We start from the raw sequence: 24,832 nt of genomic DNA on the forward strand, positions 1-24,832 counted from the left end.
GGGCCTTCGTGGACTTTCACAGCACTCAGTTGAAACAGTCGAATATGGTGGGTTCTTGAAAGCTTAGGGGCGTCTTGATAGGCTGCATCTTGACCACCACCACCACCGTTGAGGCCGGGGACAACGGTATGTTGAGCTGGATAACAGGAGTGAGTACTCTACCGCCGCTGCCCACCTGAAGTATGCCGGGACGAAGCGTTTATCCAGTCTATCAGCACAAGAGTTTAATAAGCTAACCCGAACTACAGATCAGAGACACGCTCCCCAAGAAACTCGTTCACAGCTTTCCGAGCATATTATGTTGTTGGCAGGGATACAACAGGCATAAGTCTAGAAGTAGAAGTAGAACAGAATAAAACAAAACAAGCTCATCTTATTTACGAGCATTCCCTAAAAGTACAAACAAACAATCCCTGTTTTCCGCCCAGTCTGCTTTCCTATATGAATCATACAATAACACTCCAAATCCCTTTCTACGCATCACCGTCATCAGAATTCCTCCCGACAAGTTCCAGTCAAACCGGCCATCAGGGAAAACGTGCTCTCACTCTATGAGCCATCTCCCACGTCATTGTCCTGATGGCCGGTCTTCTGAATACTCCTCCATCTTCCTCAGTCTCCTGGCATCTAACGTCAAGATTGGCATTGAACTCATTGATATATGCGAGTGGTTGCTGGAGCCCGGCCATGGAAGATAGGGCCTCGGTCGGAATCTCCTTGTACACCATGTCGTCGCAAGAAAACTCTCTGTTTGTCTCGTCGATGACTCTTGCCCAGCACCCCCTCTCGTATGCATTGAGAACTGGCAGCGCCTCACTTGACCATTCTTCTAGATGGGGATGAATCGTCGACGCGGCTGTGACGACGACATATATCGTGTCCACATCTGGGAATAGGTCGACCACCTTTTCCAGCTTTTCAACAACGTGGACGTCCCACATGCCTTCCCATGCAACACCAACGTATCGGGCCCCTGGTATTTTGTCTGCTTGTTTTATGTCGCCCTCAAGCTGGTTCGGCAAGACAAACAGGTCTCGCCAGAGATCGACCTGCTCGGTGGGGACCCAAAACCTGTCAGAGTGTAGCAGGTATGATTCTGTTGCCTCCCACGTTCGGGGCTCGCGTTCCCCGGCCGCTTTCGAACGGCGACACACTAGACTTAGAGCGTCCCTCGCTGGGTAGATAGGTGTCCTTCTAGCACCCGTGTTGGAATTCCACAACAGGTCTGCAACCATGTGCACTCCCGTGTTGCCGATTGTCGAGCGTCGAACTGTAACTCCATGGACGGTAGGCGCGTCGAGACCCAACGCTTCCCGCCACACGAGGTCTTGGACCTCCAGGGGAAGCTTTTGGAATTTCTGGAAGCTCTTGGTGTGCTTCCGAATACAAACTGTTGATCTGGTTTGCTGGGGGGCGTACCGGGTGGGACTATTAGGATTCGTTCTGATCTCGGGGCTACCGGACCTGCTCCTCGGGGTCGATTCCACAGAGGGAGTCATCGTTCCAGGTATCTGAAAATGAAATCTTGAAGAGAATTGTGAATGTCGTTGTCTATGACATCTCTGTCGGCGAGAGTCGGACACTGGTTGTTGACTGAAGAAATCGGGATCGCACTTAATCGTAGAGCGTCGTAAGAAACGAATACAATGGTGCTATCTGGAAGAGATAACAAGCTTCTTCTGGCGTCGCTGTTAATGCCGGACGTTGGTTGAGGGGGTTTCAGAATCACAGTTGGCTACTTACAATGATCAACGGCCAAGACGAGATGTCGGATCGGAGGCAGTGTCGAATAACCTCGAGGTAGCGGATCGGATTGGGTGCTTTGTCGACGCAAAAAAGCGGCTTGGGAGTAAAAAGCTCTCAAGGGGGCTATCCTCGGAAGCGTATGTGTGTGCAAGGAAGAGGAAGGGGAAGGGGAAGGGGAAGGAAAAGTCGCCGAGTTGCTCTAGATTGGGAGCCTGCTTCGGTGAATGAAGAAGGCGGAAAAGCGAGCCACAGACTACTTTCGTGAGAAAAGCGTCCTTTCTGTCAAGGGCAAGTGCGCTGGAGTCAACGAAGGGGGAGGATAGCCAAGAGTGGAACGATGATCCAAAGCGAAGGACACCGTAGTGAATGGCGAAGACGCTTGACGATGAAGGCCAGTTGCTCTTATGTGTGATCCGGATTGCCGTGGGAGTAGAAGAGTGAGGGCGAGAAGGAAGAGAATACGCCAACGGTGCTTGGGGAGATAGAAAGAAACGCGAATAACGAGCTTCAAAGAATGAAGGGTCCAGTAGAAGCTCTCAGCGGTGAAGTAAATCGATGCTCTATGACGATGACTCTTCAAGATCAAAATGCGAAGTACGTCGGCGATCGAGGAAGATGTGAAGAAAGAGTCGTGTCGCGATGTTGTGAAGTGGGAGGAAAGATAAAGTAGCTACTGCACAGTGTTTGAGCCACAGTGTTTGCGTGAAGCTAGAAATTGTGTCGACAATAGGCGGTCGGGGGGATTTTTCTGAGGTTGAATCCGAGGTTGGCTTGAGCAGTGTCAACAGGCTGCAGGCGTTTGGCGCTACGCGACTGCACGATTCTCAGGCCCGCGTTCACAATAGCGTGTAGTAAACAAACACTTGCATAATTAAAGTCTGAAAAGAAGTCTTGTTTGCGTTCAACATCGGTGTTTTGCTCAATAGGAGTGTATCGGTCGGTCTGCGATCGCTTCAGGGGGCGTTTTCGGGGGGATCTCTCGGGCACTCTTCTCTCAACCGTGCAAAAGACGGCTATGTAACCCAATACTAGCAGATAATGGAGGTAATTTGGTATGTATGCATTCAGTTGGTATTAAAAAGTTGGCAATCCAAGGCTGTGATCGCAGGGCATCATGTTCAGCATCTCTCAAAGCCCAGTTAACGTTCACGATGTGTTCACATTCTTCCCCGACAAAGGAGCAGCACAATAACACGCACATTTCACGATGAAAGGGACTTCCAGTACCCATAGACAGGGTTTTGCTTACTACTATGCTCTGCATGACATGCAATACCAATTCCTTCTACCAGATCCGATCCGGCGGCACTTTGCTACGCACGACAAACCCTCTGGCTCGCTCGTTACTTCAAAGACCACGAAGACATTGAATCCTCATTCTTGTCTTCCCGATCGATGTTCAGGCGCAGTTTTAGACGTCATGTGCCATGCAGCGTGTGAAGGCCGGTATTGAGATCCCCTCAATGCACACCTCCTTTAAGTATCGCGCTATGGTTACTCAACATCAAACGAGCGTTGGCTAGCCTTCTCGGGCGTGGTAAGATTCAGCTATTCATTATTCAAGTCTTACAAACTACTCAAGATACTCGTACAGGATACAATTCCAGTCACACTATCCATCATCTCTACGCTCGCTCACTCTCCTTGCTCGCCTGGGTCACGCTGTCGGGTGCGACCCATCCCTCGGCCGAGATGCTGTCAGGCACGCTCTCGGGCTCATAATAGTCCTCGCCCTTAAACTGAGAACCTCCAGGGCCGGGAGGATTCCGGCCGACATTTGCACGCGTCGCCTCCTGGCCCTGAGATGCGATATCTTTGGCGCTACCCAAGCCCGAGGTCTGGGGGACGCGACCGCCGACAACGTCGTTGTCGTTCTGGCCACCCTGCTGCTGGTACGACTGGTTAAGCTTGTCGATAGGGCCTCCCTCGCCCTCATACTGCTCTCCACGAGCTTGTCTACCAAGTGTAAGTTACTACCATTGAAAAAAGAGCGAGTGTACTTACCGGCCTCGATCGTCGAGGATACCGCCCTCACTAGGAGGGATGCGCTTATTGTAGCCTCGGTTCGTGCTGAGCTCGTCGCCAAACTCGACCTGAGCTCCCGCAAACTGATTCTCAACGAGGGGATTTACGCCAGCATTCTCTACATCCTGACGTCGTGCGTTGCCGGTCTTGGCCTGGTAAGTGTTCAGGTCCTGTTCGGCCTGCTTTGCGATCTGTTCGTAGTTGGACATTCTGAGTGTGGTAAAAGGCGACTTTTTCTTTGTGTAGTGAATAAAGTGTTGAGGATGATGAATCTGATCTATTCAGCTCTGGAAGCAGTCTCTTGTCGGCTATTTGTAGTGATTGCGGTCGAAGTGATGTCATCTATATGATTTCATTCTTTCGTCGATGATTTCATCACCCCGATGGAAATGTGGAACTGGCTAGGGACCGTCCCTGGCAACCTACATCCAACATCGATCCTCAGAAGATGATGGATCTTTAAAGAATCCTTATCGAGCGGTATCTTATCGTCAGGATCTGGCGTGGATGGTTCCTTGGTGGCTGGTGTGGTCGGTGCCATGTTGCGAATAGCGTCAGGCTGAACAGAGCCAGCTCTTCTAATTTCACCCAAACTGTGTGATGATTCGTGATAAAAAGTACATAAAATTTATGATTGCTATCTTCTAAAGTTATCATATCTTTTCAACTAATCTTAGAGAATAATTCTTTGATCTGGTGGATAGCCCTTTCGAGGTCGGGGTTTGGCGATGGACGGCTATTTCTAGTCATGTCTAATTTCCATCTATGTACAATTACCATTCGTGACCCCCTTCCACAGATAAATGGCTCCGATTGACTAAGGGGCGCAGCCTTGGACCGAAAGACGACAAACTGGCAGAGGTCGGTGCTCAGCCGTTTACCCTCACCGGCATCGTGCCAGCCAACAATCCGATCGATTCGAGATAATGCTTTGGCTGCTTCCGGGGTGACAGGGCCCTTTCCTCGGTTGGCAAGTAGGCGCCGAACGGTATACGAGCCCATAAAGGCTTGGTACTTGCTCTCAAGCATTTCCTTCTTGGTCGCGTTCCCTTTGTCGATCGCAGCGCGGTGTTTGTCGGACGCCAGGTAGGTGCTCTGGCAGGTCGACAACTTCTTCTTTGCCGGAGGCGCTTTTGTGGGAGGCGCCTCTGCGACCCGGCGCTTGGTCTTCGTAGCCACCGTTAGGCTATTGAAGTGAGAAGTGATGGCGTAAAGGGGGCTGTACCCCTTCGAGACTGCATCTTCCATGTTTGCCACCAGAGTCGGAACCTTTGCCAGGAGTCGAGGGAACATTTCCTTGAGCAGGGGGATTGTCGAGGAGAACACCATCACTCTCTCGTCGCTGCAGGGCTTTCCACATATTGTGGTCGGGAACATTGCCTACCATTGCCCTGAGGCTGCTGTCTGCTCGGTCTTGAGTAACCATTGCGCGATACTCAAAAAAGATATGTTTCTGGACCTCAACACCGGCCATTTCACAGGCCGCGTTGTAGATCATGTCCCAAAGGGCACCCCGACGAAGGCTGTCATTCCAGAAGGCGTATTGGCCATGGAACGATCGGAAAATGACTCGGCGCACCTGACCAGAGGCATCCATGGCCACGAAGGTGTGAGGTGCGTTCCCGAACATTTCTCTTCGAGGGCGCTGCGCCCACTGTACCTGATCTTGCAGACCTCCACTGCGTCTCCCTTCATACAAGCTTGCAATGGATTCTTCCAGTCCGGATCAGACTTTGGATTGTACTTCATTCGGATTGGAATCATATTGAGACTGAGAACGGAAGGGTTCAGCCCAATTTTGACCTTTGCGACAGGTATGTTAGATGAGATAACACCGACAATGACAACAACGCAAACATACTTGTTGGGTTCTGAGACATGGGTTGTCGGGGTCCATGGCATGCGAGTACTCTGTGTTGCGGGACGTCGTTGTCGGGTAGTGTCACACATGGGAGCAACGCCCGCATTTGGGCCCGATGGTGCTGCCAATGCTGGGATATCAACCTCGTCTGAAACTTGCTTGATCTCATGGCAGAATTTTTCTAGTCGCTCTTTCACGATCGGGAAATGCACATCCCAATCCTTGCGGTCTTGTACGCCATGGAACGCATCAAGGGGGATGAGTGACGTGTCGGTGGGAGGGGTTGGTTGCGAGTGGAAGTCCAAGAGTTTCTGTTTGAGGGAGCTAGCTACCACGCGAGAGAGGAGGAGTCCGGCGTAGGTTGTTTCTGTATTCGTGATTCCCAATGTCTTCGCCGTGAGTTGCACTTAGTAAGAAAGTGGTTGGTTATCGCTGGGAACATCATCCTCATCCTCAGCGAACTCGAACTGTGACTCAAGGGTTTTGAGATCTTCGAAATTCGTTCGCATTGGACCCGATGGTGCTGCCATTGCTGGTATGTCGAATTCTCCGCTGGAAACTCGCTTGATTTCCGAGTGGTGCACTCGGCCAGATGGGTGAGGTGCGCCGGGACTCCATCACTCTCTCATCGTTGCAACGTTTTCCACATGTTGTAATCGGTAAACTTTCCCATCGCGGTGAAGCATGTGCAGCAGATTCGGGACGTTGGCTAGCTCAAGTTGAGATGTAGATGTAGAAGCAATGGATGTCCGTTGATGAAATTGATGAGGCGGTTGATGCTTCCTCCAAGTTCACTGTGCCCCGCGTCGTTGATGTGAGGGAAGGCACGATATGGCTAAACTCAGTGGGTCCGCAGTGGCTGCAACAGGTGAGGCAGGAGCGACCCCCGCCCTCGCAACACCACAACTTGGCTTGAAAGACTTCGTGATCTTGAGAGATAACCATTCTGAGGCTTTCGATCTTTCGGATAGGTTCTTTTGATCCATGCCTTCATATCTGAATGGCCTCCGATAAACCTCATTCATGTGATAAGATACAGAACTCCTCAAATGGATGACGTATTGTCATGAACGAAGGGAGATGTGTATAAACTTAGGAGTAATTAATCGTAAAATAAAGACCAAATCATCATAAGAATAGAGTAGATAGCCGTAAATAAGGAGATGATCATCATAATCTTTGACCATCTGTAGATAGGATATGCGTGCTTCGGTCGACAGAACGTACGCCTCAGACAGAGCTATCAACACATTGACAGTCGAGAGTCTCTTTGGGTGTCTCTCGATCCCGTACCTCTACAACTGTTCATTCAGGTTCATACTGTCTTCCATCCTGGTCCTCAATTCTCCCCCTCGAAGCCGTTGCTATTCAACAGCAACATGCCCCGTTCCACATTAACAAAGGCCATCAGCCCAACGAGGGAAAAGGTGTCACGTCAATGAGCTCTGAAAATCGAGAGCACAGCACATCAAGGCCGTGTCACAGCTCGTTTGAGCACGTAACCGGATCCTCCCGACGTCTACCGTCAGCGCTATTTCAGGACACGAGGCTCAGCAGTGTGTTGAAAAGATCAGCGGGAACTACGCGATTACAGAACCAACACTGAACTCAACTCCTCGACGACATTTAGAGGCCTCCTGTACGGAGGGGAGATGCCAAGAGTATTTACGATATCCTCAGTGGACCAACTGATGATCTGCACTGACACGCAAAAGGCTTGCCGATTCCCGACGCCAAGATCTTGGACTGGGGCGTCCGGCCCGCGGTTGGAAGTGGTGTCACCTCTGCTTGGGCGGTAACATCTCGTGCCAAGTCTGTGTAATGATCAGATAGCGACGTTGGAAGACGTGCTACAGTGAAGGGAGTCTTGGTTGGCATCCATTGGGAAGGGACTCAATGCGTTGGATGCAGGCCACCTGGCATGTCATGCCAATAAGAGTTTGAGACCACACACGCTCGACTCGGTCAAGGGAGCCTAGAAACAACAGATCTTGCAAATGTATATATGTAAGTAAGAAACGGATTGTTTATTCGATAATTCTTTATTTCATGCCAGTCGCCAGTCTTCAATAATGGAAACCTTTCGTTGCATTTGCTGGTGGCATAGGGTAGCACCGCCACGTGAGTCGATAACCGACTGGGTCCTCTGATCTGACAAGGCGATTCTTGCGAAGCATGAAACGGTATTGAGACATTCCTTCTTCCTTCGCTCGATATTCATGATCCTTTGATTGGAAAGCATATTCATTTCTTAATATTATTATTATCATAAGAGTTAGGTGGCTAGGTGAGCACCATCTTTGTCCCCCAGCTCAACCCGAATGATCAACACGCGATCAAGACACATACACATCCACAGTCAAGCCATCGTAGAGATCCGTAACTCTGATATTCCCTATTGCCTCGTTTCATATATACCCGAGTCATTGCGTAGATTCCGTTCGTCTCCTAGAAACGCATGATCTGATCTTGCATCATGGGAAATCCAAGTTTCCCTAATTCAACGGTCAAGGCCATAAGCAACCATAACACTCCCAAGAACACCGTGAAACCCCTTGGAGAGGAACCCTCTCCTGGATGGTATAGTACAGTTATTAAAAAGATTCAAAGCCATCCCCATGTCATGCCCGCCTTTTATTACTTCGTTAAGCATTTCATTCGGCGTCAGGTGCACCCATCAGATCCCTCTCGGACACGAAGAAATCCTTCTTCTCGTCCATAAACTGTCGGTGGAAAGTCTCGAGCAGCACACCGGGGAGCTGCTGGCCGATGGCCACCTTGATGTGGTCCTTCTTTCCGGTCCAGAGATGCTTGATGAACTTGCCGTCGCATCCCGAGCGGCTCTCTGGGAAGCCGTTGGCCTCAGTGCACTTGAGCTCCTTGATGTCCTTGGGGTAATCGTAGCGGATGTAGGTACCGAAGCCACCCTGGTCGGTAGGCTTGCCGGGGCGGTTCTTTCGGAAATCGACACACTCGGGGTGCTTGCCGCCCTCGTTGGGGCAGTCCTCCCACTCCTTCAAGATCTCGAACGTCTTCTCGTTGTTCTGGAGAATGATGAAACCAGTGTTGAGATAAACCTTTCCAAACTTATCCTGGTTGTTCTTGGCGTTGGGATCGGCAGCGAGAGCCATGGAGTTGGTATCGGGGTGAAGCTGCCAGTAGTTCATGAGCCACTCGAAGGGGAGGTCGAGGCGGTTGAAGATGGCATCGGAGTCGAGGAAAATGCAGGCCTTGTGCTTCTTGAGGATCTTAGTCAGGATCGGGGGCTTCTTCCACGAGTTGCGGCGGTCCTCAAAGGGATCGGTGATGTCGACGTAGTAGTACTTGTAACCATGGATCTTGGCTGGTAAGAGTTAGCAACAAGAGCAGAGGTTCGGGGCAACGGCAAAACGCACAGTAAACCCAGTGGTTCAAGACACCGGCGGACAGACCGTGAACCTCGGAGCCGCGGTCCCAGCTCATCAAATCGGGGGAGAAGATCTGGCCGGGCTCGTTGAAAGGTCGGTTGTCGAGATCAATGATGCACAGGTCCTCGCCAACAAGCTCGGTCCACTTGGGGTCGGCGGGCAGCTCGAAGGGGAACGCGCCAAAGGACGAGTACACGGGGGTAGTAGGACCGACCGAGGGCCTCATGATGTACTTCAGGTAGTAATCGCCCAGCTCGGTCGAAGCGTTGGAAGGGCGATCGGGCTTGGAGAAAGCGCCATGAGGCTCCTCAACGACGGTGTCGGTATCGGTGCTGTAGATTCCATGTCGTCAGTCGCCAAATCAACACAGATCAGTCGCAAGAGGGCGAGAACTCACACATCAGCGGGAGGCTCCCACTTATCCAGGTGGTTGTAGGCAAGACCAACAAAAGCCACGAGGAAGATGATGGTGGCGGCCATTAAGGCCGTCGACCGATTTGTACGCACTTGTCCGAACATGGTCGCAATAGCCGCCTCTGTCGCAGACTTGACTGACTGGAGAGAGAATGGGGATTGCGATGCGTGTTGCGATACGAGCCGTGCAATAAGAAAGAGGGACGAAGAAATACGAACGAAGCGGACCGGGTGGGAAGAAGAGCGAGTGGATGGCGCCGACGAGGACACGCAATAAAAATCAACCCGAAGCGCGGCGCGACGTTTGGCGGGCCAAGCAAATTACCAGGGGGGTCGAAGAAGAGAAGAGAAGACAGACGGGGACGGTGAGGGAAGGAGGAAGTGAAAAATGAACAGAATAAAGGGACAAGGTTCAGATAAGGCTCCTCTTGCTGGGATTAATTAAATCTGAACAGGGGAAGGGGGGGGGGCAAAGGACGAAGGGCCCGCGGGGGGGATGATGATGAGAGGAAGAAGCGAGTTGATTTTGGCTTGTGGAGAGAGGGAAGGAGCCCCCGGCGGACTTGACCTCAACTCAAGCAAGGACCGTGGACCATGCACAACGGAACCACCCACAGCCCAGCGACAGCAAGGCAAGTGCAAGGCAAGGCAGGAACGCCCCAAACGCTTTTTGGAAGGGGGGCGGGTGGCGACCTGGCGAATGGCGTGGCACGAAACAGCAGCAGACCTCTCACTCGGGAAGGAAGGAAGCGGAAGGCGGGTCAATGCCTGGGCATGGATGGGATGGGCATGGAGTCAACTTGGCGAATGTTTGGAGGTGGCGATTTGACTTGTCCCTAGTGAATCAGGGGGAGCACGTCTCCTTTTTCGCTGGCCTCGGCGAGGTGGGCACTATGCTCCATCCTCACTCAGCGCTGGACAAGCCCCCTGAGCATTCAGGCTCAAGTGCTGTTGGAACTCACCCAATACACTCGGCTCTTGGTGGCTGACTCAGCCCTGTAAACCCAGCCACTGCACTGCTGGACTCCATCGTGAGACAAAAAGGAGAAGCTTGAATTATGGTTTGTATCATCTGCCCGAGAAGATCCCACTGAACAATTTCGACGCGGCTCATCGAACTCGCAATTTCCAAGGCCTTTTCCCCGCAGACTTGCATCTCTGATAGGATAGGGGCGGGACAGAACTCATTTCTTCAAATCTGTGCCAAACATTGGATGGCAGCCCAGCACGCGCTTGCATGGCCCCGGCCTTGATTGCATTCTCGTCTGACCAATCAGGGCGTGGCTGATGGGTGCAACTTGGCTGCAACGTCGGCCATGGCGGAGATGAGGCTTGGCCTTTTCTTCAGAGGATGCAGACAAGAGGATCTGATGCCATTCCGGTAAGAGGTGCAGTTTCTCCCCCAGGAAATTCAGGAGGCGATAATTATTATAGCCCCAACCTTCAAGAAGAATGATGACCATTGTCCTGAGGCATTTAGCATCCCTTGAAAGGTTGAGATTCGGGCACGCCATTCTCAAGTCTTGGTCTCCCTGCAATGCCGTCAGCCGCATTGCTTCCCGACAAACGCGCTCCCCTGCCTCGCAAAACTCGAGCCTTGACTCGGCTATAAAAATCGAGATCAACAAGAAAAAGGCCTGATCGTTTCAGAGTCTCAAGCCTCGTCGTTAACCGCAATGACTTTGGGCCCTGCGGCTGACAAGCATCATTCTCCAGACCCACGGTCTTCATCCATCCATCTCAGCCCTTCCAGGGGGTCCTCGCAAACCAACACCGCGATTCTGATGTCAGCAGCTAACCGGGGACTCCTTCTGCTCCTCCCCCTTCCCTTCGCGTCAGCGCTTCCGTAGCGCCTGGGCCGCGTCTCACTGGATCAATGCAATGCGAGCCTAGCGTGGGATAGAGAATTTGCTGATCACCAACTCTCTTTTCATCTGGCAGGGGAGTGAAACTGGGTAGGAAGTGGCCCGGTCAGCGCTAGGCCATTTACGGTCAAGAGTCACGATGCAGCGTTATCGCCATCCAAATCACCTTGTCACCTTGGCCATCAGGTGACGTAATTCGCTTGGATGCACCGGCCTCGTATCTGGTCTGGGCATCGTGATATACTATCACAAGTCTCCTGCCTTGAACTCGTATATAGAGAGTAACACTCGCTCTCGCGTGTTGAGCCTCTTGGCGTCTTTGTTCGAACTGGTTGCAGCTGTCAACGGAGATGGCGTGGCCATCAAAGCCACAAGCCATCGCGTCGCTTGTCCCGGCAATGAAACTTTCCACCAAGCAACCCGTTCAGTCCGTATTCTTGGACTCGAAAACCCAATTCAGTCAGATCTTACCTATCCCTAGGCCAAAGTTCTCGGGGAGCGCAGAATAGATACTTTTCTGGAATGACTTGATCTCGAACCACAAAAACGCCAAGCCGGATCCCGCCAACTCGTGATAAAGCCCGGCTATGCCGCCTGCAGGTAATTAAACTCGTCGTCCCTTTTTCTGCCGCAGGGAGCTCCTTGCCCCCTCATGGTACAGTATCCGGACGCATCTTAACTGGAGACGGGGACGTGGAGACCTGTCTCTGGTCGCCTGTGTTTCCGATTCATTGGCTGCTCTCTGTCATCCCATGTTTCGCATCAAGATCCAGTTCTCTTCCTTCAGAAGCGGCATCATACCAGTAGACGGGCCCCCGGATCGTCTCAAGGACTGAGACAAGCGAGCAAGGCCTTTGTTCCTCCAGGCTCCCCGACAATGGCCGGAAAGCGGTGTAATGAACTTGTCCTGGGGGTTTGTTCCCATCGCAGGGTTTTGAGTCAAACTGTCACAATGAATTGCCCCATATGAGATAGATGTAATCCCGCTTATCGACCATTGAGAGGTGATCGAAATAATCCAGCAAGGATAAACGTTTTGGCGCGAACAGAGAGGCACGTTCCCTAGTTTTGCTTTCCCCGAGGTTCCTTTGCAAGGCCAGGGTACACGTCCCGGGATTGTATTTGACCAACGAACAAAGCTAGATAACCTGAAGAACTCCCCTGCATGCAATGCATGATCCAGTATACGCTGTATGTAACCGAGATACAGATATATGTATCAAACTTACCCGGACATAACGCCAGATGTATTGGGTATCCAAGTCCGACGACCTAACTCCCCTGAGCATGTATCCGCCGACACCAATCCCTACCATGCGCCACCTGGTAATCACATAATCGGGTCTCCATGATGATGCTGATAATGCCTGCAATGGAGATACCCCCGCTATCGCTGACGGTTGTCGCTCCCAAGCTGAACTCGCGTTCCTCTGGTGGGACGTTTTCCATGATCTCGGCAAAGCAGTTGACGTATACGCCTCCACCTAGCAGGCCTTCCCAGAAGATGACGATAAACACAATGTACACCGAGGGAACAAAGAAGTACATCGCATGTAGGGTGAGAAGAATAAGGTTGGCAACCTGCAACAACGACGGGAGGTAGAGGTGGTGGATACGGATGAAGGGTGTTGAGGATCGCGAAATGAAGACGCCTAGCTGGTAGAGGAACCCGTAGAACGGGTAGAAGCCGCGGAACTCGTCGAAGGGAGACTCGTCTAGAGGGAACAGAAGAGTCGGTGCCACTCCCTGGTTGATGGTGTACTCTGCCACGTACACAAGCAAGAGCGGGAACATGTATGGGATGAATAGTCCCTTCGCCTTCTTCAACCTGTCCTTGAGAGTGAGTGTCTCCGGCGTGTTGTTGGCAGAGAACGCCGTCGATGCAACAGACGGCCCTGGAGCGAGGAGAGCAGACGAGGCAGTTCCTTGATCCATGTTGTCCACGTCTTCATCCTCCAAGTCTCGCTCGGGAAGGGCGTCGTATCCTTTCCGCCTGGTTCCCTCTTTCAACGGTCCTAGCGGCAAGATGACGAAGAAGCTGATGAACATGATCGCGGGGAAGCACGCCGAGATGAGCAAACTGTCTTTGACGCTTAAACCCCACCAGTCCGTGAACACCACGTAGAGCCCCGCGCCTACCAAGCCTGCAGCGCCTGTACCAGACCCCCAGCCAGCGAGGCTGATCGGCCCATAGAAGTGTGTAAGCCCCAAGAAGCTCAGCTCTCCACCTCCGGCACTTATACTCGCGAGAACGACTCCAACAAGCTTGATGGCGACGGATTGCGTTCGGGGAGTCAGGGCGACCATGAGCATGCCGACCGCGGATAGAGCGATGAATATGAGGATACGGATGCGGTACGAGATGCGGTGGATGAAGTATGGCGCGACGAGCTTCGTGAGGAACGAGGGTAGTACATCGGCAAGAAGGACAACGCCTTTCGGAAGCGAACCGACGAGATCTTGGGCGGCGGATAAGATGATGACATACAGGACGTTATTGATGAGGCCTGGCACATTCCTGATCAGTAAGTTGTCGCAATAGGGGGTATTCTCGCCCTACCAAACAGCCAAAAGGCTACAATCACCTTCATGTCCTTATGCCCTAGCACAGCCGCGATTTTTGCCTTGTAGACGGCCCATGAAGACGAAGGCGAGCCTGGCATGGGGAGCAGCCCCGACGACGAAGGTGACACGCCCGACATGACGGCGGATAGTTCGCAATCAGCACTCTCGCGATAGCTGTGAGAGTGCAACCGACATTGCGCTTGGCGATTGAGGGCGAGAGGGGCTTCAACTCTTCGTTAGGGGGCTTCGTCACGGGCGTTGGCGATAAGGGTTGTAGGTTTAGCTTGGGGTGGTCACGAGATAAGAGGTCCGTCCTCATGACGTTGATCATGCTGACTCGGGGGTCCGGGAGCCGAGTGGGGCCGACGGGAGCTCACTGACCGAGATCCATGTAGGTTTCACCGAGATCGATCATCTCGGGTTCCTCGACAAGGGGACGCGCCTCATTCTTTAAGCATCACACAATGGTTACTCAAGACCGAACAGCTGTCAGGCATGTAAGCCAACCAAAACAGACGCCAGAATGACAAAGAATATCTTGACTCCTCTCAAATAATTTACGCAAATATGCATAAACTCTATTCAGAATTATGAAGAAGATATCCTAAAAAGGGATGATGCTGTGTTATTTTTATTATTCCTTGCAAGCTACCTTTAGGGGAAGATAGGCTAATGCCTTTGTACTGCCGTCTTGTGCTCGAGTTTCTTTGTACCCTGTGTTGCTTGCAAGGCTTCTAGCCAGGACACAACTCCCTCCACACGGCACTCACGACCGCAAGGGCCGAGAAACCACTCCTTTGTAAACTGACGGAAGAGAACGCTCACATGAAGAACACAATCCACTAGCCCATGGAAAATTTGGTAAATCAGCCCAGACGGCTCGGGGAGACGCAAGGTGGATGTGGAAAGCATTGCAGCAACGAGAGGGTGATGGGGCTCTGGTTTACAGCATTGGGCTTTAATGCTGTCAAGTGTTTATTGTTGTGTTCTTTGATATTGTGCACGACGAAGAAGTCATTGAAAATAGAAATGGGGCTCTGGTCATCAAAATCACCCTCCTCCAGCGGCATAGCCCAAGGTCCCTCGCTAACCCCTATTCCTGCGCCCCGATGGAGACCAGATCTTGCCTTCACATCAAAGAGCCTTTGCGTTTTCGTGCCATTTGATCAAGGAGCAATGCCATTTCGTCGGCATTATCTGTCCACCGCTGTAAGGTGACAGTAATGTGTTCTTTATTATAGTTGAAGCCCGGCCTTCGATGGGATAACTGAGCCAGAAGACCGTAAAGGTGATAGGGTCGTCTCTCGCCCTTTGACGGAGGGCTTCAGCTGGTTCTTGCCTGGGCGTTGGCCATTTGGGCAGCGCAATTTGTTCAGACACCTCAATGTCATCGGCCGTAACCTTCTTGGTCTGCTTTCAGATGTTAGCTCGGGATTCTGTACATAATGTTCACTTGTATGACATACCTGGCGACTTGAACCATATCTGGTCCTCCGAAATATCCTTGTAGAAGGCATCTAAGGCAGAATCCGTGCTTCAAAGCCATTGCTACACCACAAGCAGGCCTGAAAAACCCAGTCTTCATAACAAGACCCCAAAAGATAGGTCATGGCAGGAGAGGGTCCCCAGGAAAAGGGTCCGTTGGATCGAGTGTCAGATGGCGCAGGTTGGGGTGCGACGGCAGCTATCCCCTCCCGAAGGGAGTTCCAAATCTGCATCATATCGGCCGTTGGATCGTGGTGTTTGAGGGACTCAAGCGTCTGCCCTACCAAGAATGTTCTTATAGGGGTGGTACTGGCGGGCGCAATGTACTAAGAAACATCGTGGCCATCGGCCAGAAAGGCAAGCAATACCAGTGGCCTTGACCTTGTTTGGCATGTCAGCCCTGCACATAGTGAATCTGTAGCCCACCGGTATTACGTACAATGCGTTCGTTGGCGTGCCTGACTGAAAGAGACATTAGATCGGTATTCAGGTGTCTTGGGCGTGAGTCGCCTATCATTACCTCCAACTGATTCCGCCCCGTGTTCTATGCCTTAGGGGAAGCTCAACCCCGGGTCGATATGGCGTGGGAGATTTCCGATACCGATGTCATAGCTCGGAGTGTTTAGGACTTTCGTATCTGCGCGATGTCAATACCTGTTTCTTGCAGTTGGCCGCAGCATACAAACCTGCGCCAACGGCCTGGAAATGGCAAGAAGCCTCCACCGGCGTTGAGCGTCGGCGCTCACAACGAAGTGCATAGTAGCCACAGGCCAGAATGTCGATGCTTTCCTGGGAAACGTCAGTAAGGGTTCTGGTGATGAACTGGTGGGAAAGGCACCTTGTTGGCGTTCTTCCGCCTCTGTCGGGACCGACTTTATTATTGTCTGCAATGATGACAAGAAGCCATCAGCCACAACATTGCCGGGACCTACGTACGCCGCCGTTCGGGTACTGTTGGTAGGCCTGACTCTGGAGATACCCGAGATTTGCGTGCGACCCGTCGAGCGTTGCGTGAAGGAAGAATATGTAAAGAAAAGACAAGGAGGAGTGGTGATGATGGAGGAGGGGCATGAGGAGGAGAGGTGGAAAAGGAGGAGAAAGCGGAAAAATTGGCCTGAGGCGAGAGGAGCTCCCGTACCGAATAACGGGTGAATGTGTTGGATGGATTAGGGAAAATTGGTTGATGCCGCGCTTTTGTGACGTTGGCTAAGGCTTAGGATCCAGAATGTTCATGCCCTCTCTTTGATGCCCCCGCACTCTCGCAGTCCCTGAACACCCTCACCCTCATCCTCTTGACCAACCCAACTCGATCAGATTAAGCCCGTGTATTCTTTCCGCCGGAACAGTTCTATTCGCAACCAATCATCTCTAAATCGACGCATATTTGACTGCTGTGGTTCAGTTGGTCTGCCACCGATCCCGATCCCGACCACCCCATCGCCGTTGGGAGTCCACACGGGAGTGTTTCGTATGTACCCTCGCTCTACCGCAATGATGCCTTCAACTAATCTCGACATAGCTGTGTAGCCTTGGGAGCCCTGGCAACTAGCACCTAAAGTCTAGGCGAAGAAGAATGACGAAACGACGAGGACGAAGCCAGCGTCAGTCGCGAAAGAAGACGACGGAGGCGCCCAAGATGCCAGAAACAACAGAGACAGCAAAAAAAACAGCAGCAACGGCAGAAGAACCTTCGGCTGCCGGCCCTGGCGACGGTAGAGGCGGTACGCTAGGCCCGAGAGCCATGGTAGTGAACGAGATCGAGCGGCTGCAAACCGCAGAGGAGAACAGAACCCTGGCCACTGAGGACAAGCCATTTCCCGCAATAAAGATAGTGAGGAATAACGGCCAGGCTCGCGTTGTGGTTGATCTCAAAAAGCTCAACAAGGTTGTTTGGGATTCCTGAGGTGATTCGAGAGGAGCTCCTTGTGTGAGATGAGGGCCGCATTGGTTATATCGAGCAGAACGGAGCAGCGAAGTGTCTAGATGTTGATCTTTGAGGGGCTGAGAGTCGGCTATAAATTCGAGGCGTGACAGAGGCCGGCAACACTTCGATCCACAAGTGCGGGCGACAAGGAGAACACACCCCCGACACCAAACCGCGAGGTTGGAAAAACGGTTGCCACAAAGAAGCCATCTAGGGCTTGCGTAGGGCTTTAGAATGCATGTATTGGGATCACCCGTGCAATAAAGAGCAGAGAATGAACATCTGGCGGATCCGAATGAACAAGACGGGGGGATTCGTTGGTGCGTATAGCTACGTCGTGACATCTACCTGGGATTCTTGATGGCTCGACACGGTCGTTCTAAACTACAAAGAATAATTAGACGTCACAATGATATCTACTTGACCTCTCTCCATCTCAACTCTTGATGCAGCGCAAGTAGTGAGTAGGCTGCTGGGGAGTGATGGTTTCCAGGGCAATATCCCTCTACCCCCCGCCCACTCCCCTATTCAACACCATCACAATTGGCTTCGTAGGCAGGACTTAGCAATTTTTAGAGCACGTAGCCAAGTTTTCTCTGCCATAGCTTCTCACGGTCCGTGAGCCACCGAACTCGAGTCCCTGATCCGCACCCTCGACCCGACTTCCTTCAATAGGCTGTGCGGCCGTCCCGACCTGCTGGCACTGTCAACGACAGTCAACGGCCTGTAGGCTCTGCCATTCACAGTGCAACCTGAATCTTAGGGTATATTGACGCGTTCTGTTATTTTTCTGAACTTCTTCCACTCTCTCCTCTACTCACCCGCATCAACACACAAAACACACACACACACACACATAACTCCCGCCCACCACCCACTATTGAACTCTTCGGATTTCTCCAAATGGAACCCCTTATCAACTTGACCGAGTCTAGTCAGACGCATCTTCTTACTACGGAGAATGTTCGCTTTATTGGCGAGGACGACCGTGAAGCCCGTCTTTTCTGCTGGGTTTTGGACAACGTGAAAGTAGTCGTGAGTCGTGCCAAAACCGCAGAAAGGGATCGCCGGCACTAATCTTGTGTATTAGGAATACGAGGCAAGCAGCTTCGCTGACACCCTTTCTGACGAGATGCTCGTCCTTTGTGGCAGCGAGAAAAGCCCCTCTAGACACTCAAACAGCCAGTTCTGGCTTGAGGATGAAAACCTCGCCACTGGGGAGGAGCCGCACGACGACAACGCAGACGTTCATCAGGAAATACTCGACTACCTATGCGAGGCATCTAAGCGCATCTGGACCGTGGAAGAACTGCAAGAGGGCGAGTTCCTCACCCCCTACGACTACGAAGAGCTGTTTTACGAGGTGGTTGAAAAGAATGCCTGGACCCTCGTCTGGGAGTAGGCTGCCGGGTCATCCACTTTCTACATAGAGGGATGGCAATGAGCTGCAGAGCTCAATGCAAGATGCAAAGAGGTTGCAGAGGCAATTGAACAACGACGAGACGGAGGTGCAATATGGTATTCGGCGGTTTTTTATTGTCTGCCTTTCGTGTACTTGTTTATCCCAATCACCGACCAGGTCGTCAACAGTGGAGGTTTGCAGTTAGTCCGAAAGGGGACAATACCAAAGGGGGTCTATTGTTCATAAGCAGATATTTACCTGTTCAACACGCGTTTATTTGCTTCGTTACCATTCGGGTTGTTTCCAACCCGGCGTTAGATTGCGTCGCCATTCATTGCCAGTGACCACCAGATGTGGAAAATTAAACACGACCTGATCCGAACGAACGCACTTGCAGCCTGGCCGCCCACTTATTCTTCTTCTCTCCTCATTTTGTTCTTCTCTTTCTTTCTTCTTCACCATTCTTCGCCACACCCGAAGGCGACAACACCCACCTCAGCAGCAATACCTGCTTTCTCATCGTTGTCTTTCCCCCTCTGGTGTATGCTTGAGCTTGAGTGCTTGGCAAAGATCACATATTTGCCAAGAAGCAACAAAAATTTCCCTCTGTTCGCTTCGCAGCCGCGTCCAGAAGTGCCGACGACGTTTGATAGACACCACGCAAAGGTTGACAAACATCACAGCCTGACAGGTATTTATTGCGCTTTGCCCCCCGACCCCCTTACCCTTTCCTTCCTCCGTTCCTCTCAAGCTCTTCCATTTCCTTCGAGGACCCTTTGCCTTTCCCTCAAAATGTCAGAGAGCTGGGGTCGCGAGGCTCTCCTCTCTGGACATACTCAATCTTGTCACTGACCCTTTCTTCCTTTGATTAGTACTCAGAGCGCCGTCGCCGCTCCCAGTATCGGCGAACAATCTTTTATCTTCACGCAATACCCTCGTAAGTCTTTACCTCTTCCAGCGACCTAGGTCAACTGGCCCTGACAGCCTATAGCGTATCAACACTACTCAAGATGTCGGACTTCGCTTCGCCCCAACAGGACGTCCCTGACCCACGTGAGCTGCCTTTGGGCGAGTTCATACTAGACTTAACATTAAACATACCCACTCGCAAGCCGTATAGAGCGCCTCAAACCCGACTTTTGGACCCAGGAGACAGAAGATGATCACTTCTCCCTGGGAGAAGACATGACTGTTCTAGCCCAAAAAGAAGTTTAAGGCCCGAACCATTGCCACCTCCGCAAACTCTGCAGAGGGTTGTTGTTCAACTTGGCATGCGGGTCGATGTCTGGCCCAGTACCTCTTTGGCATCTCCATCGCTCGGCTATCCCAACTTCCATCATCGCGATGAGTGCCTCTGGCTGGCTAAATCATGGAGCCGATACCGAAACGGAACACAGGGCACAGATAGTGCGCTTCCACAGCGGGGGGTGCAACATGTACATATATATCCGAGTCCCTCAATAAAAATCATTCAAAGCTAAGCGGACCATATTTATCTCATGCGACCTTTGCATCATGTCGCGACAGCAAACACCCCATGGAGACGACGGCCGCTCGAAAGTACGGTGCAACATCCGTGGTGCTGAGTTACGCCCCGGAAAAGATAACATGGAGCGTCATGTCGAGGATGTCCATGTTAGGACAAAGCACCCCGTGGTGAGAATACACCGCAATATGCCTGATATATATACCTTCATACTGACTCGGGCAGCTCGCGGAAGGGATTGTAACGATGAAAGCATGTGCCGCCAAGCGCCTCAAGAGGAGAGAGCTATTAAGAAACAAATCGGAACACGACTTCGATGTTAGTCTCGCAAGAGATTATGAACTCTCGTTTCCCGCAAAAGTTCGTCACGGTGGAGGATACTTCACTCGAGGCGCCCTCACCAGAGCTGGCCCCCTGACCCATGAACCACCGGTCTTCCGACAAGGGATCCCTGAAGTCTTTGCCAAAGATGGTGCTATCCGACGTTAGTACGGATGGATAAAGGATGGTATTAATACGCCTTTCGACCGGAAAGAGACAACGGTCCGGGAACGTGCACGCCGACGGCGTAAATGCAACATCGAGATACCCGAGCCCTTCAAGAACCAGAAGTGGATAGATGGGTCGCCGACTGGATTTACAGAGAATGGAGCCTGCATTTGGACGCCTAGAGAGTATCCTGGTTGGGACACGACGACAAATCCAACCTCAATTCAGGCTTCCCGTGCACAGTGTCAACTTTGTACGGAACGTCTCTGCGATTGTATTGTACGAAAGGTGGTCAAGGCCACTCCCAAGAATGTGCCCACGGCAGAAATTGGCGATAGAGTGGTTGCGGCAACGGACTACTAGCCTAATAATCTTATGGGTGAGCTCGCAGGAGTGCCTGCTACGCTAAATACTTATATGGATGATTGGGCAGCTGGCTGGTTTGGAGCGAAATGACTTAGACTGTAGCGATGAGGATTAGCAAAGGGTGCTACGTGATGCGTTCTTCACAAAAGGGCACTAACGCAGAGAAAATGCGATGCCTTGACGATGGAAACCGTACGGATCACATCTGGAAGTGGTGTTTTGGCAAGGAGCATCTCAGGGGTGGCATGTGACCTAGTCTGATCACGTGAGCGACATCAGGTTATGTGGGTAATCGACCATAATCGTGGAGGAAGATGCCAGCTGAGCAATCCAAGATATCTCGACTACTATAATCAAGGCACTCAGGGGAGAAGTCTAGTCGAAATTCGACTCTTTCAACCTCCTGTGTTAATCATGAGCCAGGAATCGTCAGTCCAACGAGCCCGCCGTTGCAACCAACCACCTCAACCAAGCGTCACCCTCGAGGCATGAACAGCCTCGAGCCTCGAAAGCCAGAACGACTTTATCTTCTTCGCCTTGGGCCTTCTTTATGCCTTACCAAGGGTATCCTCTATGGGTTCGCAATCGAGTACCCAAGACGACCACTGTTGCGAGCCTGATGCCACTCTTGTTCGAGTCAACGGCAGCATCAGGAAGATGGCGAGTCATGGCGTCCTTGCAGGAACGCATCTCTTCACGCTTCTGTTCGATATTTCATCTTTCGGCTACCCGGCATTCTCATTTGTTAGGAAGATCCTCAACAAGCTACCCTAACTCAAAGCAATCTCCGCTGGCGGGACAAAAAGGATCGCCCTGGTCATGGGAGACCGTTTTCGATAAAGAATAAGTATGCCTCCCTTACATTCATTGCGTCAAGCTTCCCACTAACGGAGAACCTATCAGCCATGTTCCTTCTCGAGGGGCTATATGTATGGTAGATCGAGAGTCTCAGGGGCCGGGGAACAGTTCCCCCCAACCGACCTAGCCTCACCCACAACAACTTATTCGCCACGTTATCGCTACTACAAAGATAACGGGAATGTTCTCATAGCGAAAGTTCCGAGAGAGAAGCAACCCAGCCTACCCGTACGGAGGGAGTGGCAGGGGAGATGTACTTGTGGAACGACCAATTGTGCAAGTAACTGCCCACCTACCCCGACAACGAAAGATGGCGTGCAAGCATGAAGAACAGGATAAAGCGGCGAGAGAAACAACTGAAGAACCCGAGCAGTTCGACGTTTCTGCGCATCGACGTGCGACATACGTCAGCCGCCTCTCCTTTTCACACACTGTCACCATCCACCCTCATTTCACCTTACCTTCATGAGCGCTCAAGATGAACTTCCAGCTCTCGGAAGGCGAAGCGGTCGGGGACGAAGAGCTCCAAGAACTGTTCGAAGGTCTCGAGACGATCCTCAGGCTTACCATCGCCGATGATGTCCTGGTTGAAGAGGAAGGCCTAGCCGCACTCCTCGATGAACTAGAGGATGCGCCCACGTTCTCGCCAATGGCCTCGAATCTAATCATCGGCAGGAATCGACGGGAACTTTTATCCTGGTGAAGCAGCTCTGAGATCGGGTCAGGCTCTTCCTCAAAAGAATGGTTGTTTGCTCCAACCAGACGCAACAGTTCTCCCAGATTTCCTGGTATCAATCACCCTTCGTAAAGAATCGCATTGCTTCCGGCAACATGGCGAAATGGCTCAGCCCTCAACTAGAAGGAGAGGAACAGTCGCCGTAACCAGGACGGGCGCCCATCGTCACGGTCTAGGATCCATCAACGGAGTGCGGCGACATTATATACCAAAAGCAAGGGAAGGCTGTGCTTCTTTCTGCATGCTTCTCAGGAGTCATTATTGGGAGCGTCTTGAAGTTGATGGATCCAGAGCTTCCAGTCGTCGAGTCGAGACTCTTTCAGAGCGAATCGGCTCACGGGATGAACGTGTCTATAGCCCAGTTCAACGGTCATGATGACTCGGCCAACGGCACTACTCATCAAGAATTCTCTTGACATCTTTGTTCGTTGAAGCTCTTCATACACCGCAAGCGACTTTCGGGTTGTTGTATCTCTTCGAACATCGTCGACATCCTCGTCCTCTCACCAGGACACACCTCTCGCGGAAGAAGGCTTCGTTCTTCATTCACCTATGCGAAATGAAGCTTGATGAGTATAATCCACATACATTCCGCAAATACTTCTCCAAGCCTATCCTTGGGGTGGTTGTCGTGCCTGACGGCTCGGGAAAGTCGCACCTTTCTTCTACCATCGCCACGTTGTTTATATATAGCGCAAGCATCGGAAAGATCATTGTGTCTGCGCCATTCAATGGTGCATCCTCCACTAATAAAGAGCATGGAGATATTCCGCGAGGCTGAAAGAAGATTATCGCAACGTTGCAACGAGAAAGCAGGTGAGTGCCTATTTGCTTTGTAACCCAGATTGGAGCTGTTCATGTCGGCTAATTGACCGCTGTAGTCAACGACATTGCCGGGCATCTTCATTCACCGAAAGAGCCCAAGAGACTTCTTTCCATCCCGAGCATCTTGGAGATCTCCGCTTTACCTTCCCTTTCCTTCCCTTCCCTTCCCTTTATATACACATGCTCTCACGACCAGAGCGATGCCATCAAAGAGAGAATCTACTGTCCTTTTACAAAATAATCCACACATCAAGGATGGAATCACAACCATGGCCTCCCAGATAAAAAGCGAGCTTGCCAAGGGCGGGCGTCGACTGCGCAACCTGATGTCGGTACGATGATACACCCTTTCTTGGGATATCTAAGCCCACACTGGCCTATGCCCGTTCTTCCAAGAATAAACTACTGTTAAGTTGTACGAGACTTTGTTTAAAAAGACAAAGAAAGTCCCTCGACTTTTTCATCTGCCACTCCCTTTCGGTGTGGTCAAGTACCAAACATGTCAAGAACATGACACGCCGACTCTTTGAGCCACATTGGGGGGTAGAGACGACTACTTTCAAACCCCTTAGAACACGCTCAATCTTTGCATTGTCCTCTCTTTAGCAATCAAGAGTCATCTAGACATCATATCCTGCCCACACCCGGTCAAGTCCATGGACCGACACACATCGCCCTGACAACAACCCAACACTTCAACATCAAGGTTCACGATAAGTTTGAGGCTCATCATGCAAGATCAGAGCATAAATGTTGCAAAAGAAACTTCAAGAGCAACCTTCGCTTCTCCCCCATCCTATAAGTAAACCGCCTTCCTCCCTTAGAATCTCACGCAAATTCTTTCCTTACACATCGCCCACTCTCGGCTTCTGACTCGACCACGACCACTACTCGCCCCAGTACTATTTAAAATCCCGTCAAGCTCATCTCGACACGTCAACACGCCACCATGTCTTCCTACTCGGAAAGCCTCACTGCCGAGCAGGCTATCAGCCTGCTCAATGGCAAATTTCAACTCAACTTGATGCTCAAGCTGTCCAAGCTTGACATCGCGGACTTTCAGCATCTTTCTCGGACAGATGCATTCCGGGACGCCCTCAAGAGGGCGCTTCGAGTCTCCTGGAGCCAGCAGCACGATGGAGAGTGGAAGCCTGCGTGTGGCCAGGGCGTGGCCGTCAAGCGTCTTGAGGAGTGGGCGACGTCTGCCGTGTACGCGCAGATTATGAACCGTCGCTAGACACATCGTACGGAAAGCGTAAGCAGCTCAAATAACACAATGTTGACGAGAAGCTAACTTGTCCAGCCACCTAGGCGGTGGTTCGCAGGGACGGACGTATTCAAGTCCACCCCCAACAAACTCAACCTCTGAAGCTTAGGC

At 51.6% G+C, this 24,832-nt stretch overlaps 6 protein-coding genes across 6 annotated transcripts; 2 read left to right on the forward strand and 4 right to left on the reverse strand.

Annotated features, from left to right (window-relative positions):
- Positions 1 to 3,371: 3,371 nt before the first annotated feature.
- Positions 3,372 to 3,980, reverse strand: LRP88_11840 (uncharacterized protein; the record flags this gene model as incomplete). The annotated part of the gene is made up of 2 exons (XM_083248255.1): positions 3,372 to 3,702; positions 3,751 to 3,980. The coding sequence occupies 2 exons, from the start codon at positions 3,978 to 3,980 to the stop codon at positions 3,372 to 3,374; spliced, it is 561 nt and encodes a 186-aa protein (XP_083095685.1).
- Positions 3,981 to 4,444: 464 nt separating this feature from the next.
- On the reverse strand, positions 4,445 to 5,368 carry LRP88_11841 (uncharacterized protein; the record flags this gene model as incomplete). Its single annotated transcript, XM_083248256.1, has 3 exons — positions 4,445 to 4,507; positions 4,618 to 4,938; positions 4,997 to 5,368. The coding sequence occupies 3 exons, from the start codon at positions 5,366 to 5,368 to the stop codon at positions 4,445 to 4,447; spliced, it is 756 nt and encodes a 251-aa protein (XP_083095686.1).
- A 2,918-nt stretch (positions 5,369 to 8,286) lies between these two features.
- LRP88_11842 (uncharacterized protein) lies at positions 8,287 to 9,558 on the reverse strand (the record flags this gene model as incomplete). Its single annotated transcript, XM_083248257.1, has 3 exons — positions 8,287 to 8,975; positions 9,028 to 9,371; positions 9,437 to 9,558. The coding sequence occupies 3 exons, from the start codon at positions 9,556 to 9,558 to the stop codon at positions 8,287 to 8,289; spliced, it is 1,155 nt and encodes a 384-aa protein (XP_083095687.1).
- Positions 9,559 to 12,590: 3,032 nt separating this feature from the next.
- On the reverse strand, positions 12,591 to 13,981 carry LRP88_11843 (batten's disease protein Cln3; the record flags this gene model as incomplete). Its single annotated transcript, XM_083248258.1, has 2 exons — positions 12,591 to 13,825; positions 13,879 to 13,981. 2 exons carry the CDS (start codon positions 13,979 to 13,981, stop codon positions 12,591 to 12,593), a joined length of 1,338 nt encoding a protein of 445 aa, XP_083095688.1.
- Positions 13,982 to 18,195: 4,214 nt separating this feature from the next.
- On the forward strand, positions 18,196 to 18,694 carry LRP88_11844 (uncharacterized protein; the record flags this gene model as incomplete). The annotated part of the gene is made up of 2 exons (XM_083248259.1): positions 18,196 to 18,327; positions 18,383 to 18,694. The coding sequence occupies 2 exons, from the start codon at positions 18,196 to 18,198 to the stop codon at positions 18,692 to 18,694; spliced, it is 444 nt and encodes a 147-aa protein (XP_083095689.1).
- Positions 18,695 to 24,403: 5,709 nt separating this feature from the next.
- LRP88_11845 (uncharacterized protein) lies at positions 24,404 to 24,691 on the forward strand (the record flags this gene model as incomplete). The annotated part of the gene is made up of 1 exon (XM_083248260.1): positions 24,404 to 24,691. One exon carries the CDS (start codon positions 24,404 to 24,406, stop codon positions 24,689 to 24,691), a length of 288 nt encoding a protein of 95 aa, XP_083095690.1.
- Between the last annotated feature and the right edge of the window lie 141 nt (positions 24,692 to 24,832).

Source organism: Fusarium phalaenopsidis (assembly GCF_050370095.1).
Source record: "Fusarium phalaenopsidis strain FUZ10S chromosome Unknown contig_32316, whole genome shotgun sequence".
NCBI classification, from domain to species: Eukaryota; Fungi; Ascomycota; class Sordariomycetes; order Hypocreales; family Nectriaceae; genus Fusarium; species Fusarium phalaenopsidis.